Below are 15,392 nucleotides of genomic sequence, written 5' to 3'. Positions count from 1 at the left end.
CCGTAAGAGCACTGCAAGGGTCTCAACAAAAAAGCCTGGCGCCTTTACATTGCTCTAAAGGCAACAAATTGAGGGATGATTGACAGCTTGAGTGTGCACCTCTTTTATCTCCAAAAGCATGAATTTGGTGTGTGTGTGTGTGTGTGTGTGTGTGTGTGTGTGTCTCTACAGTAAGCCCTGGGGTGGTGATTATAATGACATATATACCAGTAGAAAGTTAAAGCATCAGTCTTAAAATACATACACACATATTATACACACACATACCTATTATACATGCATACATACACCAACATGCATACACACACTATATATAAACACACTATATGCATACACTACACACACATTTTATATTAATATATACACACATACACACTATTTATACACACATGCATTATATATATATACACACATACATGTTATATATATAAACACAAACACATACTACACACACACACACACACACATCAGCATCACTGGCTTATGCTTTTTTCCAAGGGAAAAGCTAGTTTTGTTTTTGTTAATGGCTCCTCTGGCTCAAAACTCAAAGCCAGGCCAGGCTATTTCAGAAGAAACCACATATGATGCAGGCTGACATTATAAAGGTCCAGAAGGTGAAAGAAACTTTTCATTCTGATTAAGCTCAGAAACCCTACTGACTTAGGACTAGAAGAGAGTTCTATTGTTGGTACTCTGAATGCTGGACTGGAATTGTCTAGTGTGCTCACACCTAACAGGTTTCTAACAACATTTGACAAAAGCCTAACTGTTCCTCCATAAACAGCATGGCAATATGTCCACGTATTTGAAGCATCAATCGTATGGAGCTCAAATGCTACTCTGACAACGATGTTCGGCTGCTCTTTCAGAGCCAGTTGGTGCCATCTGATTGCAAGTCAGACTACAGGTCCAAGGTGAGCAGCATCCACACAGCACTGTGCAAACATAGCCAAATCTGCTCGCAGACAGGTTTAGCTTAGGAAAATCCATGGGCCACCAGGAAAGTGGGAGACTCCCTAGCCTAAAACATGCCCTTTCTTGAGATTCCCCGGGACTTAAATGCGGTCATCTCCATGTTGAAGCCGTTTCCTTCATTTTTTACAGAATCAGAGCCAGCCAGCGGCTAACTCCAGAGAGCCACAACCTCCTGCCCCTCCTGCCCAGCTGTGCTGCACACACAGCAATGGGCTCCTCCCTTGTCTACTGGTTAGCAGGCTCCGGGCTCTTGGTTTGCTAGCAGTGCTCTGGATGAAGGGATGGCTCCCCCTGGAGCCTGAGATGCTCATCTCCACTGAGGTCCACAAGCTACAGCTTTCAGTCTAAAAGTCTTCAGGTTCAGAAAGCTGGTTAAACAAAGGCCAAGAGGAAAGAGTGTTAGTTTCTGAGGAGACAACAGTCTAACCTCCAGCTCACTAACAACACGGGTGGGGTGGGTGGATATTGGGGAGACAACCCTTGCAGCTACCCATGATGTGCTGGCCATGCTCCTCCTGCAGCCTGGGTACCCATTATCCTAGCTCCAGCTACACTGTGGCTGACAGAATGCCGAGGCAACCCAGCTTTGTGTTCAGCTAGACCACCCAGTGTGGGAAGAACTAATGCTTTGAGAGCAGGCCCCACAGTAAATACTTTAGTTTGGGGGCCATATAATCCCTGCTGTAGTTACTCAACTTCTGGGGATACCCTAAATGTGCATGGCTGTGTTCCAATATGAAACACGTACAAAATCAAGTCGGTCAGGTTACACCCGGGGGCTGCAGTTAATCCACAGCCAATCTAGACAGCTGAGTCCAGTCAACAGAGGTAAAGCTGGCTAACAACTGTAAAGAGAAGGCCCGGGAGCTGGGTGTGGTGGGGCACATCTGTAATCCTGGCACGCAAGGCAGCTGGATCAGGAGCTGGAGAGTAGGCTGGCCTATATAGTGAGCTCAAGCAAGGACACATGGTAGGACACTGTCTCCAAGAATCAGTTTTTCCACGCTCCCACTGTACTTCTTCTGCATTGCCTCTGCAGAACCATCCTGGCCTTTCACCCTGCATAAAACTGAGAATTGCTTCAATTGCCTTAGTAATATCACCACTCAGAGTTAGCTCTGCATTGCCTACGGCCAGCGTGAGAAAAGCAGTGACTGAACAGTCTGCTCAGAGCTCACAGCAAAGGCGGCAGGGCCCTGGGAGAACACAGGCCTCCCTCCACCAGCACTCACGAGCAGACAAGGGGTCTGTCACACACACAGGAGGCGGGGGGGAGTGCTCAGAATCAATCCACTCAGCTTCACAGGCCAAAGACTCAAATGCTGATACACAGACAAGAAGCATCTCCCTGCTGCAGTGCAAAGAAAGGGATGCTGACGACCCTGGCAAAGCTTTCACAGAGGTGACACCAGTGATCTTGGAAGCAGATGCCCACTCCACTCTGCATTGAACAGGCAAAAATGAAGCACTTATGCCAGTTTATACATCGGCAGTTGCACTGTGGGGGAGAAGGACACCTGTGATGGAGAAGCCACAGACTACCTGGGCAAGAACATTTTTCAAGACTTTCTCAAAGAACACAACAGTCAACTGTGATGTGATGAAAAGACACGTGCCTATCAACCTCCAGCTTCTTCAAGCCCATTATGCCTGCTAAAGAGGGACAGGGATTTGTACAGATTTGATTACCTGGAATTTGTAGTATATTATTCCAAAAATTAAGAGTCAAAATCTTCAGCACTAGCAGAGATTCATGCTTGGTTGAGTAGAGAGAGAGAAGGAGAGACAGGCAGTGTTAAAGTCAGTCCCTGAGGGAAAGCAGGGGCTGGGAACACTGCTATCTTTCCTAAAACCTCCCACAACCCACCTCCCCTAACACTGTGACTCCCCTAACACACAGTGAGACCGCACACACTTCCTGCAGTGCACACAAATTAGAGAATGGGCACAGGAAGGATGTGCTGGAGGGAAATGGGAGCAGTGGAGAGGCAGAACATCTGCCCTGCTCCCAGAAGCCTTTGGGGCCCACGTGTTTCTTCACACTTCAGAATCTCCTTATCTCTCTGTATCAGAAATCACCCAAGCATTATTCTCATCCAGTCCTCGGCCAGCTCTGAACCCAAGATGACAAACAGGTGAGGTCTTTCGCTGAACTCTTAGTGAGCCGAGGGTTAGAAAAAAAGGGGGGTTTTCTTAACCCCTCCAACCCTCTTTAAAACTTCCTCTGCAGCATCCCGGGTCCGCACTCAGAACTGTAACAATGCACTGCTTCTCGGACCCTGAGGAGCAGTCATCATCCCCAGCACTGCGGCTCCACTGACAGCACGGCACTTCTCCAGATTTACCCAAGGCAGAGACTGAAAGGGCTGGACGGAATGTATTCAGAGCTGAGATGGGGTTTGGGAGCTGATTTTTAAGGAAACAGCTTCCTATTTCTTTAGAAAAATGTCCTTTGTCCCTTTACCTTAGTGGGAGTACGGTCAAGATACTGACCATATCTGGGATGGCGATCTCAAGCTCTGAGAGCCTGCCACATAGCACACTGACTAATCCACTATGGTACTTCACCTCCTATGCTTGCTGGAAAAGGACACTGGGGACTCCAAAACCAGAAAGGAGAACAGAGAAAAGCTCATGAGAGAGGTCATGACGGGTCACTGTGATAGATGATAGAGAGATGGACAGAGAGAAACCTGACAGAGGACAAGCCAGAGGACAGCTGGATGCAGCTCTATTTTTCAAACTGAAGTTGCACATCCTATCTCAGAGCCATTCCAATGCTAATGTCAGATGTCAATGGACCAAAACAAAATAAAGCCCATCCCTCAGGATGGCACAAATGCCTGCCTCATTGCTACTGCTGCACCAGCCCGGGAAGCCACTGACCTCACCATGGCCACTGTGGTTAAGCAGTGGCAATTAGGAGGGTTGCTACAGAGGTGAAGACAAGGACAAATTCTCCAGTTTTATGAAGAAATAAGATACGGTTACCAAAAGAAAATGATAGGCTCAATGACCAGTGGAAACCTGCAGTACCCTTGGATCCAAAGTCACAATCTGCTGTTGTCCAGTATCCCATTACCAATCAATTTTGGTTTGAATAACCCAGGTAATTGGAATACATCCATGCACCGCACAGACCGGGTCAAAGACTCTTAGCCAGAGCCTGTTGTCTCCAGCCCCTGAATACCAAAATAGCCACAGCCTTTGCTGACTTCTCAGCTTTGAGCAACTTCAAGGTCAGGTCCCACGCAGCCTCCCACGGGAGCACTGGGGTTGACAGAGGCTGCGATTCTAAGGAAACAGCTCAGAAGGCTATGTGACCATCTTGAGACTGGAGCTACACTACCAAAGTTTCACTACAGTTTTACATGTAAATGGAGTTCACTGAAAACCAAAAAACAAAACAAACCAAAGGAGTAAAATGGGATGACAGTACGGTACGGGCCTACCTATTCCTGAATTCGCGCCGGTAACCAGGACCACCTTTCCCGTGAAGTCTCGGCCCTGCAGGATCTCCATGGCGGTGGTGCTGCCGTCATATCTCTGTCTGGTGGTTGGCTTTGTTGGATTATCATCCACAGTAAATGCCAACCTTGGGTCCAAGTAGGTAGTTCTTTTATTTATGTGGCTGCAAAGAATAGAAAGGGCATTGAACTCTATACAGCAAGGACCAGCATCTCCAAATACAAGATACTCTAATACCTCAGGCAAACACCATGATTCTTACACCAAAAGGCTTACTGTCAAACATGGAGAGATCCAGAACCCATTTGATCTATCTTCTAACCTCCAGAGACTGTATTCCTGCCTGGGAAGACAGCCATGGAAGCTTCTCAGAACTACTTGAAGGTACTACGGCACACTTGGCCCCTTTTCTCTCACAGCAGCTTCCTGAGATGGCTCTAAGCTTTCTACTGAATTCTTGTTAATATAAATTTGTCTGTAAGATCTGCCAGGCACTCCCATCAATACATGTCTAGATACTTTTGCTGGGCTTTTCGGGGGCCCCAAACCCCTGCTATACATGGAGAAAGTGGAAATGATGGAAGTTTTAATAACTATAAAACGTTTTACCATTCTGCATTTTAAGACCACAGCAATGCCACCTATAATAAGTGCTCTATTTTTGATTTGGAATTGATCTAGAACTAACAGAAACAACATTAAAATATACTGGCACATAGAAATTATTATATTACTCCTTTTAATACCATTTTTACATTTTAAATGTGTTCTTGGGCCATCAAGATGGCTCAGCAGATAAAGGTGCCTGCTCCCTAGCCCGATGACTGAGTTCAATTCCCAAAACCTATGAGATAAAGGAAACAATCAACTCCTGCAAGTCCTGATGGCCATGATGTGCATGCATGCGTGTACACACACACTCTCTCTAAATATATAAAATGTAACACAAGAATTATGTGTATTCTTGAAACCTGACCTAAAGACATTGCAATATCCTAAACATGTTTTAAACTATTTGATTTAAAATGTATATGTCTGAGCTTCATGGCACAGACCTATAATCCCAGCTAACAGAGGACTGTAATTTCAAGGCCAGCCTGAGCAACTTAGTGAGGCCCTGTCTGACAACATTGACATTAGGCAGTGGTGGCTGTGCTGTCATCTCCGCTCCTCAGTGACTCCACCTTGGTAGACCAGATCTGGCAATGGTGATAGCATGTGCACATGGAAACAAATCTACACTTCTTTTCCCTGAAGAGCTGGTTGTTGAGCATATCCCAGCACACCCCTGCAGCAGGCTAGAGAATAACCAGTCAGGAAAACCTTGTTCCAGCTTGCTTGCAAACCCATGCTCATTCTTGAATAGATCAGCAGTTAGCTGATGTGTCCATAGCTTGCTTCTGCAGTTTTATTGGGGCACAGTATTTTTTTTACATTTTTCTGTATTAAAACAGAAACCATGTAGTGTCATACCCTAAAACATGATCTCTGATCCACTACAGAAAAGTTTGTTGATCCCTCTCTATAGTAGGCCAGTCTAACCAGCATGCTTCAGAATTCCCTGGAGGGCTAGGCTGCCAGCCACCACCATGCCATCCCAAATTGAAATTTAAATAGTAGGGGAACTGAGTGTGTGTGTGTGTGTGTGTGTGTGTGTATCAAATAAGTTCTCAAGAGCTGCCAAGGATGCTGATTGGAGAATCTCACCTTGGAATCACTGCTCTGGGCAGTAAAGAGGAAGGTACCCCAGAGAACAGCTTCATGGGCATGTGTGTGCTCAGGAGGAGCATACACAGGAAGAATCTGGCTGCAAGGAGTCTCAGAGTTCTACAGCCATGTTCTCCAAGAAAAACATAGAAAAGGATATTTGGAACATAAAAAATAAAGAAATGATATCCCTATTTTGATAATGGAAAAAATTTTTATAGATCAAGGGAGAGGAAACCCTTTATAATCTAATAGGCAGCAGAGAATATCCACCCATCCACTCACCAGGGAGGCTGCCCTGCTGGAGCTGCCAATGACTGCTCAGGCTCTCAAAGCAAGCCCTGGACTACCTGCCCTCAGTGCAGGAGACATGCCAGGAGGGAGTTTATTAGGTTTGCCGACAAACTATTTACTTCAGGTAAACCTGCTAATGTAACTATTCCTACAGGGATAGTAACAGGTGAGGTCTAACAATGCCACTGTAGTTACAAAAATATGAAAAATGGGAGTTCCGGAAATGGCACAGCAGTTAACGGCACTTGGTGCCCAATTATGAGGACTGGAGTTTGGAACTCGGCACCCATCAACAAGCCAGGCATCCCATGTTTGCACACCTGTGACCCCAGCTCCAAGGGTTGCGGATACTGCAGGACTGCTAAGGCCTAGTGTAAAGAAAAGGGTGGAAAACTGCAGATTGGAAGAAACAAACAAACAAAAATCACCAAGCCAGCGAAAATGGTTACTCCTGCTGACAACACAGGTATATATGGCTTCAAGGATTGGCCAACGTAGGGAATTATAATTGAAAATTCCTCTTCAAAGTGTTTCTACATAGACACTTACTCAACAAAAAACAGTTGTCCGTTCTCGTCAGTTTCTTGCTCCCATCCATATGGCAAATCTGAAACATAAGAAAGATTGACAGCTGTATGTGTAGTGGAATGAAGGCAAGCCATGCCCCAAGGACAGGAAGAAGGGTCATCCTTCATATCTCCTGAACCCTAAACTCTCTGGACCAGCTTCCTCGGGTCACAAGGTCAAGGGCAGTGGCTACAGAAGGCCCAGTATCCCATCTGAAATGCACATTTCTGCCTCTGATTTAACTAAAATCCTGTTACATTCTTGACCACCCTTCAGCGTTCACTCGGTTCCACCTCTTCCTGCGAGCCTCAGCAGCTGCTCCTGTGAGCGTGAGTTCCCGAAGACAGCAACCACGTCTGCAAGTACAGCAGACGCTGACCGGTGGGGTGCTGACTTGTGCCATGGTTTAGAGCCATCCCATCATTTCCATGTACCAGCCCATTTGTCTTCAACTAGCCCCCAAGCCCACTGAGGCCAAGCAGCTTCAACGCCTCTTGTTTTTATTCAGTACTTCTATTTCATGGATTGTGTACTTGTTCGGAAGCACATAGAAGTCATGGTTTCAAAAAAAACCTGACATTTGCCTCCACAGCCTACATCAACAGCAATTACCCACACGGTACAACTATAGAGAAAGCCAGCAAGACAAAGGCCATAAGGCACCCTCCTGTCCATCTCAAGATCTTATCTCCTCTCCTGCCAAATCCCACTAGACTCTCAGATTGAGAGTCTTATTCCTTGATGGTCACCCAGCAGGCAGCCTTCCCAGAATGCCAGGGTCAACTGCTACCTCACCACTGTGACACCTTCCCTAGCTCATCAATGTTGCAGACTTGGGATTCTGGGCTTCTGACATACAGACCTCCTGCAACTCGTTTTCTTTTGCCAGTTTTTGGATGTTCCCACTGGGTCTTTTCCTCGGTGTGGCTGAAACAGAGACCACAACAGAATTCGTTAATATGACTAAAGAGTAATCACTGTATTAAACTGTGTCTCTCCCACATAGAGTGGGAGTAGTAAGAACAGGTGCAGAAAGAAGTACTCAGAGCAGAAATTTTCCTGGCTACATCAGGTCTGAGGCCCCAGGCCTGAAAGAATTTTGCAGGCCAGGTGGGGAGAGCAGTGGGAGGGCGAAGAGGGACTGGGTCCCAGCGATGAGTCAGCTTTGCAAAGCTTTGGGAGTCACAAAGGTCTAGGAAAACACTTAGTGTTTCTTTTCCCTTTATTTAAGGATAAACTGATAAACTTCAGTGTCTGGTTTATAGTGCTCACATTTAAATATAAAAATGTAGCTTAAATATAGTATTGTTAACGCTAATCTTTTTAAATGTTTATTTTCCTTGTTCTTTTTGCTTTGTTTTTTTTGCTGTCGTTGCTGCTGTTTTGTTTAGTTGTGTTATTGCTGCTGTTTTTGGAGATAAGGTTTTATGCAGCCTGGGCTGGCCTGAACTCACTCTCTAGCCAGGAATAACATTAAACACTGAATTCTACTGTCTCTACTTGCTAAGTACTAAACTACAGAAGTGACTTTAAAAATGTACATTCTGGGCTGGAAAACTGGCTCAAGAGGTAAAAAGAGGTTGCTATGCAATCCTGACACAAATTTGCTGCCTGGATCCAGCAGTGAACATAGAGAACAAGCTCCTGAATATTGTCCTCTGACCTCCACCAGAATGCCATGATATACACGCACTGTTAGACACACACACAGTCTTAAATGTGTGTTCTGACCCCAGGTGTAACTTCAGTGTCTCATAATTCACTGGGTCCTGAGCACACCCAAAAGAACATTAAGAACGCAGTACAACGGCCGCATAGGTCACAGGCTATAACAAGATGGCGGTGGATCTGTGGACACTAGATGTGACAGGACAGTCCCTAGGCGCCACTAGTCCACTCACCCCACCTCTCAGCTGTCACTTCCTGTCACTTGCAGAATGGGGCTGCTATGAGGACACTGCTCAAATGGTCCCACGGAGAGTCATTACAATAAAGTGGTAAACTGTAATATATTCTACTGGTAAACTGTCACATGTTGTCCAAGCTCACTGAAAGCGGACTCTTGTATCAAGGAGGCTTCCCTTACCCTGGGCTCTAGCATGTTTACTTCAGGTGTCCTCCAAAAGCCCCAAGAGACCCAAGGAAGAAAAGAAACAGAAGACAGCTAAGAGAATTTAAAAAATAATAATAATAATACCATGTCCTTGAACACAGCTAGAAGATTCCTAAGTGCCCTCCCTCAACTACGATTTACCCCACAATATAAAAATGTCCGTGGGTAAGGGGAAGCTTGTCCATGGAGAGCATGTACCAGGAGATGGGAATGCCAGGGATAGGCTCCCAGATGTCTGCTGCTGTTGAACACATCTGACTTAAAGCTGTGACTTTACTTCTCTCTCAGCTGGGCTCCTCCACTCTGTTTCTGATGGGCCCTGTGAGTACTCCTGATGGAGGATGGTCATCTATGTGTTACTTTCATTGGTTAATAAAAAAAACTGCCTTGGCCCTTTAATAGGACAGAAAATTAGGTAGGTGGAGTAGACAGAACAGAATTGTGGGAGAAAGAAAGCAGAGTCAGGCAGACGCCTCAGTCAGACACCATAGCTCTCCTCTCCAAGATGGACGCAGGCTAAGATCCTTCCTCTTGGTGCTACACAGATTACTAAATATGGGTTAAAGCAAGATGTGAGAATTAGCCAATAAGAGGCTGAAACTAATGGGCCAGGCAGTGTTTAAATGAATACAGTTTCCGTGTAATTATTCTGGGGCTAAGCTAGCCATGCAAGAGCCGGGTGGGAACGCAGCCCGCAACTCCTTCTACAGAGTGGCGCCCAACATGGGGCTCGAACCCACAATCCTGAGATTAAGAGTCTCATGCTCTACCGACTGAGCTAGCCGTGCGGATCATACTCCACTGGATAGTACTTGGCTATTTACAGCTTCTATTTATCTGCTACTTGGTATTTGATCCTTTGCATTTGTTCGATTCACATTTAATAAACACATTTAAAACTGAAAGTATGGCTGTAATAGATCATTCTCATACAGAGTATGGATCAAAAGCTAGAAACACCTGTCGCCAGTGACAAGAACCCGATCATCAGGGAACCAAGGGGACACTGAAGGAAGCACTCGAAGCATTCACTTCCTTCAATGCACGCTCAAAAGAAGAGTAACTAACTGTCACTTTATCAACAGCTGACAAGATGCCTATTTAGATGCCAAGAACCAAACACAGTAGAAGTGCAGGTGGCTGGCACAGCATAGACAGGCCTCTAGGGCAGAGACTTCAGGTAGGAGTGGCAAATGCAGGTTCATTGGCATGGCACTGAATCCACTTACTTCCCCAGAGTTACTTGTCCCTTCTAAAGACATAAATTCAATGTCACTCCCTGGCTCCAGCTCATCACACTGGTGGGCTCCAGAGTCTGACAACAGAGTCCCAGGTCCTCAGTAAAGCACAGAAGGGCTTCTGCAAATTGATTCCTTCCACAACAGTCTTCGCCTTTACAACCCGGCACCACAGACAGAAGCCTGCTTGGGACCCTTCCTCCCACTGTCCCCTCCACCTGCCTGACTTCCTGCCACACGGACCCACCTTTCATCTGTGCTCTGAGACACAGGCCAAGAACACCTCTCTGAGGCAGCCTCCCTTGCCCACTCACAGACAGACTCGATGCACTGGAGCTACTAATTACAAGTCATCCGTCCAGTCTTGGGGAGCTCCTTTAGATGGCAGCTGCACCTCACTCAGCTGGGCATCACCAGTGCCCACAAGGGGCCTGGCTCTTCAGGGCTCTCTATACACTTGAAGGAATAAACTCCCAGAGCCTCCCTGTTTTCTGTTTCTGTCTACCTGGCCACCAGGGACAGGAGTGACTCATACCCTTGAGTAGCTGAAAAATCTCACGGGAAGTTTACAGTCTATCAATGGAGAGATTCCAAGGCCCAAACTAAGACCTAATTTGATAATAAGCCAGGAAAGTTATCTTTAAACTTTTTCTGAAACCAAGTAGGGTGATGCAAACATGTGATTCCGTGCCTGAAAGGTGGAGGCAACTGTATCAGGAATTTTTAATATCATCCCTGGCTACTTAAAGAATTCTAGGCAAGCGTGGGCTACAAGAAACACTGCTGGACAAACAAAACTATAGCACACGCCACTAATCCCAGAGGCTAGAGGAGCTCCGGGAGTTTAAGTTTTTAGTTAAATATTAAAAACTAAAAATACAAATCACAAGTGTTATTATAATAACTTGCTTTCTGAAAGCCAAGTGATAATAGACGCGTGTGAAAAGCTTTAAAAAGATTGATTCTCCTAGATTTTAAAAACAGAAAGCCAGGTATGTTCATGTACACTCTCTGACCCCAGCCAGTCCTCGAGAAGTGAAGAGAGGAGACTCAGGAGCTCAACCTCGGCCACATATCAAGTTAAGGCCAGCCTGGACTACACGAGCCCCTGTTTAAAAAGATATTTTACAAACTCATAAGAAAGCCGGGGGTGGGGGTGGCACACACCTTTAATCCCAGCACTGGGGAGGCAGAAGCAGGTGAGAAACCTTGTCTTGGGAAAAAAGAGAGAGAAAGAGAGAGGGAGGGAGGGAGGGAGGGAGGGAGGGAGGGAGGGAGGGAGGGAGTATTTTAGAAGAGGAAGCAAATCGGGGGTGGGACAAAAAAAAGAGTACTGGGATATTGACCACTATGAAAGTCCACAGTATGCATATGAAAAAGACAGCAGGGGCTTGGGGACTAGGAGGGAGATGGACCCTTGGTAGGCAGAGAGATAGGGAAAGGAGCATGGCTAGGTAAGAAAGGTGAACCTCCAAAGGCCAGCTCTTCCTTACCCTCCTGACCTGAGACAAAAGCCTGACAAGAAAAACAAAGGCCTAGTTGGCGGTTTGCTGTTGCCAGCAGGCCCTTGGTGATACTCAACAAGTTCAAGGCCAAATCAGGGCATGTTACCCAAGAGTTGTGGGTCAACCAACCACCTTATCTTTCTGTAAACTGACCAGCTCTTATATTAGGGAAGGAAAGCTCTTCAAAGACTTAAAAATAAAAAAGAGAGGAGAAAGAGAATGAACTCTCAAAAAGAGCCTGGATTTGGGGGGAGGGGTGTCCAGAGTACCCCCTTTGCTTTGCAGAGGGTCTTTTTCCTCTATGCGTGTCTGTTGTGTAAATGTGTCCCCATGCCCTATAAACGCCCTTCAACTGTTGATTCTGCCTGCTGCTGTTTAGGGTATTGGAGATTCCTCCACTGTTACCTGTAGCATTGGAGTTTTCCTGCCTTTTAATTCTTTAACTGGCAGAGAACACGAACCCGATTGAGACCCCTAACTGTATCAAAAACCCATCATTTTGCACATTAAATATATATTACTTATTTAAAATGAGCAGATTCCCCCAACGATAGAGTCAGCTGCAATAGGTTCCCTATAGACATCTCTCGATGTCTGTATATTAAGACACTACCCAGATACTGGGAGTGGAGGGTCGGGGTCACCAAGGCCTACATACATAATGAAGCCTTGTAAAGGCAGATGGATCTGTGAAAAATCGAGCCTAGCCTGGTCTATTAAGCTAGTTCCAAGCCAGCCTGGTTTTCATAGAGATCCTGTCTCAGAAAAAAAGGGAGTAGGAGTAGGGATTGACCACACTGGTAATTCAGACCTAAGCAACTTTACCACAAATACAGTCCAGCTAATGCTGGCTGGGCGGGAGATCTGCAAGCCACCAGCCTCTCCACTGTGTGTCTTAGGTACAGCATTAGGTGCGTTCTGTGTCAACTCATTTTACTGATGGGGAAAACAGACTCAACCAGGGCTTTCAGTGGCCCAAGGTCACGGTTAGCTATGAAGAAAGGCTCTGGTGCGGACAGTTTCCCAAAACTTCCCTGGGAAACCACTGTGAGCCACCCAGGACCTCTGTTTAAAACTGCAGACTGCTGGGGCCTCCAAGGGTCGCCTTGGCGGGAGCTGGGCAATGGAAGTTTGCTCTATTTCCTCTTAAGACCTCTGGGCCAGCACCGCACCGCGCAGTGGCACCTCGTGAGCAGCAGGGGGCGTGCTGCAGGCGGCCCGGTCTTGACCCTGAGCCCGCAGCGGTGGGGACCCGGGGACAGGTGGCTGGCGATCTGGATGCGCGTGCCCGCTGGGCTGCACAGCGCAGGGTCCAGGCCTCGCAGGACACGGGTCTCGGGGGCGCCGCTCCAGGCCGCTTACTTGGCGTAATACACCCAGCCGTCCTTGGTGGTTCTCTCCTCCCAGCCGGGAGGCAGCTCATCCTCGCTGTCCGTGTCGTCCAGGCCCGCGTAGCGGAGAGCTGCCATGGTGGAGACAGGAGTAATCGCCGGGTCTCCCCCTCAGCAACTCACTCAGCCTTCAACCGCGCCGCCGCGCGTCTCAGAGCGCCCCGCCCCTCCGCCCCTGACCGCTCGCGCCTGCGTACTGCAAGCCCAGCCGATCCGCAGCTCTGATCCAGTTTCCTGTCTTCGCGGCGACTGGCGGGAAAGGGGGCGAGCCTGAAGAGAGAGGCGGTGAAAGCGCAGGAGAGACCGAACGGCCTTGTGGCTGGAAGGAAAGACCGGAACGGCTCAGAAACTGGAATAAGCGTCTTCACCCGCGGGAAGGGGCGTGCTCACCCAGTCACGGTGCAGGACTCCGCCTGTTGCTGGGCGACCCGAAATCACTTCCTCATTGTTTTACCCAATCCTGAATGAGTCTAAGCAATGGGGTATCCTGGGAAATGTAGTCCAGGCTCAACAGCGCACTAAAATACAGCAAAAAAAAGAAAGAAAAAAAAAGCGTTCTGATGAAGCTATCCTAGGTCCCAGTCTCTTCCCTTGCAGGCGCGTGTGCTCAGTCTTTTGAGATTGCAACGTGTTTTAAAAACCATTTATACTGTGGAGAACTTAGAAATACAAGGTCTAGACAGGTGGTTCATGCCTGTAATCCCAGAATTTGGGAGGCTAAAACAGAAGGCTTATCAAGAGTTCAGGCCAGCCTGGGCTATAAAGTGAGACAATGTCTCCAAACATACAGAAAGTAAAAAAAAAAAAAAACTGCGTTCCTCCAGATTTTCCATTAGAGAGAAGGCTTATCCAGCCATAATGTAGTTCTCTTGTTCATAGGCACTACCTAATTACAAATCCCCAAAGTAGACTCTTAAAGCACTTGACAAGAATCCTGTCTGTTTGTCCTAGCTCCATACCCTGAAGCCTTCCCGGATTTGACAATCAAAACTGTTTCCAGATTAATGTGTAGTGTGGCAAGCCTGTAATTCTATCATTCAGGAAGCAGAGGCAGGAGGACAGCTGTAAATTCAAATCCAGTCTGGGATATATAGAAAGACCTTTTCTCAAAATACTAAAGGGAGAAAAGGTGTTCCTAAATTACTATTTGGGTCCCAGTTAAGAAGCATGCATTAAGTCAGGCATGGTAGCACATACCTTTAATCCCAGCAGAGGCAGGTTGATCTCTGAGGTCAAGACCAGCATGATCTATGGAGTGAGTTCCAGAACAGCCAGGGCTACACAGAGAAACACTGTCTCAAGAAGAAAAACAAAGCAGAGGGCGTTTATGTTTACAGGAAGCTAACAACATATTAACTTGTGTGATGTGCCAACGGTGCTATACCAAGATTTATTTAAGGTATCATGGAGCAGGTTTCTGGCAAGAGTCTCCGAATGGTATACTACCCCTAAGGACTAGATCATAAGCTCTGAATGCAAAGTTCTGCAACACTGTCCTGTTGGAAATACTATTTTAAGATGCGTTACTTTTATTTATGTTGCATTTCTTTAACTCTGTGAAGCTGTGATACTTTACCTGTCTTGAACACCTAATGGTCTAGTAACGAACTGAACATCCAATATCAATGCAGGAGAAAGCATTGGTGGGGCTGGCAGGCAGAGAGGAGATTTAGAAAGAGAAATCTGAGAGAGAGGGAGTTTGGAGTAGTAGCCCAAGAAGGAGGAGGACGTCGGGGGCCAGCCATCCAGCTACACAGCAATCCACAGAGTAAGGTTTACAGAAGTAAAAGAAGCAGAAAACACAGAGGCAAAAGGGTAGATGGGATAATATAAGTTAAGAAAAGTGGGCAAGAAACAAACCAAGCTAAGGCTGAACGGTTATAATTAAGAATAAGCCTCTGTATGTGATTCATTTGGGAGCTGGGTGGCAGGTCCCCCAAAGATTCCAAAGAGCTTAACATCATCTTATGCTACATTGTCCCATATGTTCTGTGAACCCCCTGCAGGTCAGAGACAGCTGATTGGCTGTTCTATACTCAAATAGCAATTTCAAATGATTATTAGTATGATATTGTCTTCTTTCACCTTTTCTTTCATCTTATTTGTTGACTTCTATTTGAAAACTGACAAAGTA

At 46.5% G+C, this 15,392-nt stretch overlaps 1 protein-coding gene across 4 annotated transcripts in view; it reads right to left on the bottom strand.

The window, feature by feature from the left end:
- Wwox (WW domain containing oxidoreductase) overlaps nucleotides 1-13,547 on the bottom strand; it is an 884,382-nt gene extending 870,835 nt beyond the window's left edge. For 2 of the 4 annotated variants that reach the window (XM_038312890.1, XM_038312891.1), the window contains exons 1-4: nucleotides 13,230-13,547; nucleotides 7,874-7,938; nucleotides 6,994-7,051; nucleotides 4,428-4,606 (exon numbers count right to left, since the gene is read on the bottom strand). In XM_038312890.1, the coding sequence (XP_038168818.1) occupies nucleotides 4,428-4,606; nucleotides 6,994-7,051; nucleotides 7,874-7,938; nucleotides 13,230-13,336 (409 nt within the window). In that variant the 5' untranslated portion in view covers nucleotides 13,337-13,547. The remainder of the gene's footprint in view (nucleotides 1-4,427; nucleotides 4,607-6,993; nucleotides 7,052-7,873; nucleotides 7,939-13,229) is intronic. The other 2 variants (XM_038312892.1, XM_038312889.1) reach the window with 2 other exon arrangements.
- Between the last annotated feature and the right edge of the window lie 1,845 nt (nucleotides 13,548-15,392).

The sequence above is a fragment of the Arvicola amphibius genome, chromosome 15, assembly GCF_903992535.2.
Source record: "Arvicola amphibius chromosome 15, mArvAmp1.2, whole genome shotgun sequence".
NCBI classification, from domain to species: domain Eukaryota; kingdom Metazoa; phylum Chordata; class Mammalia; order Rodentia; family Cricetidae; genus Arvicola; species Arvicola amphibius.
The sequence above is the reverse complement of the archived record's forward strand: the minus strand, read 5'-3'. Positions and strand labels throughout refer to the sequence as shown.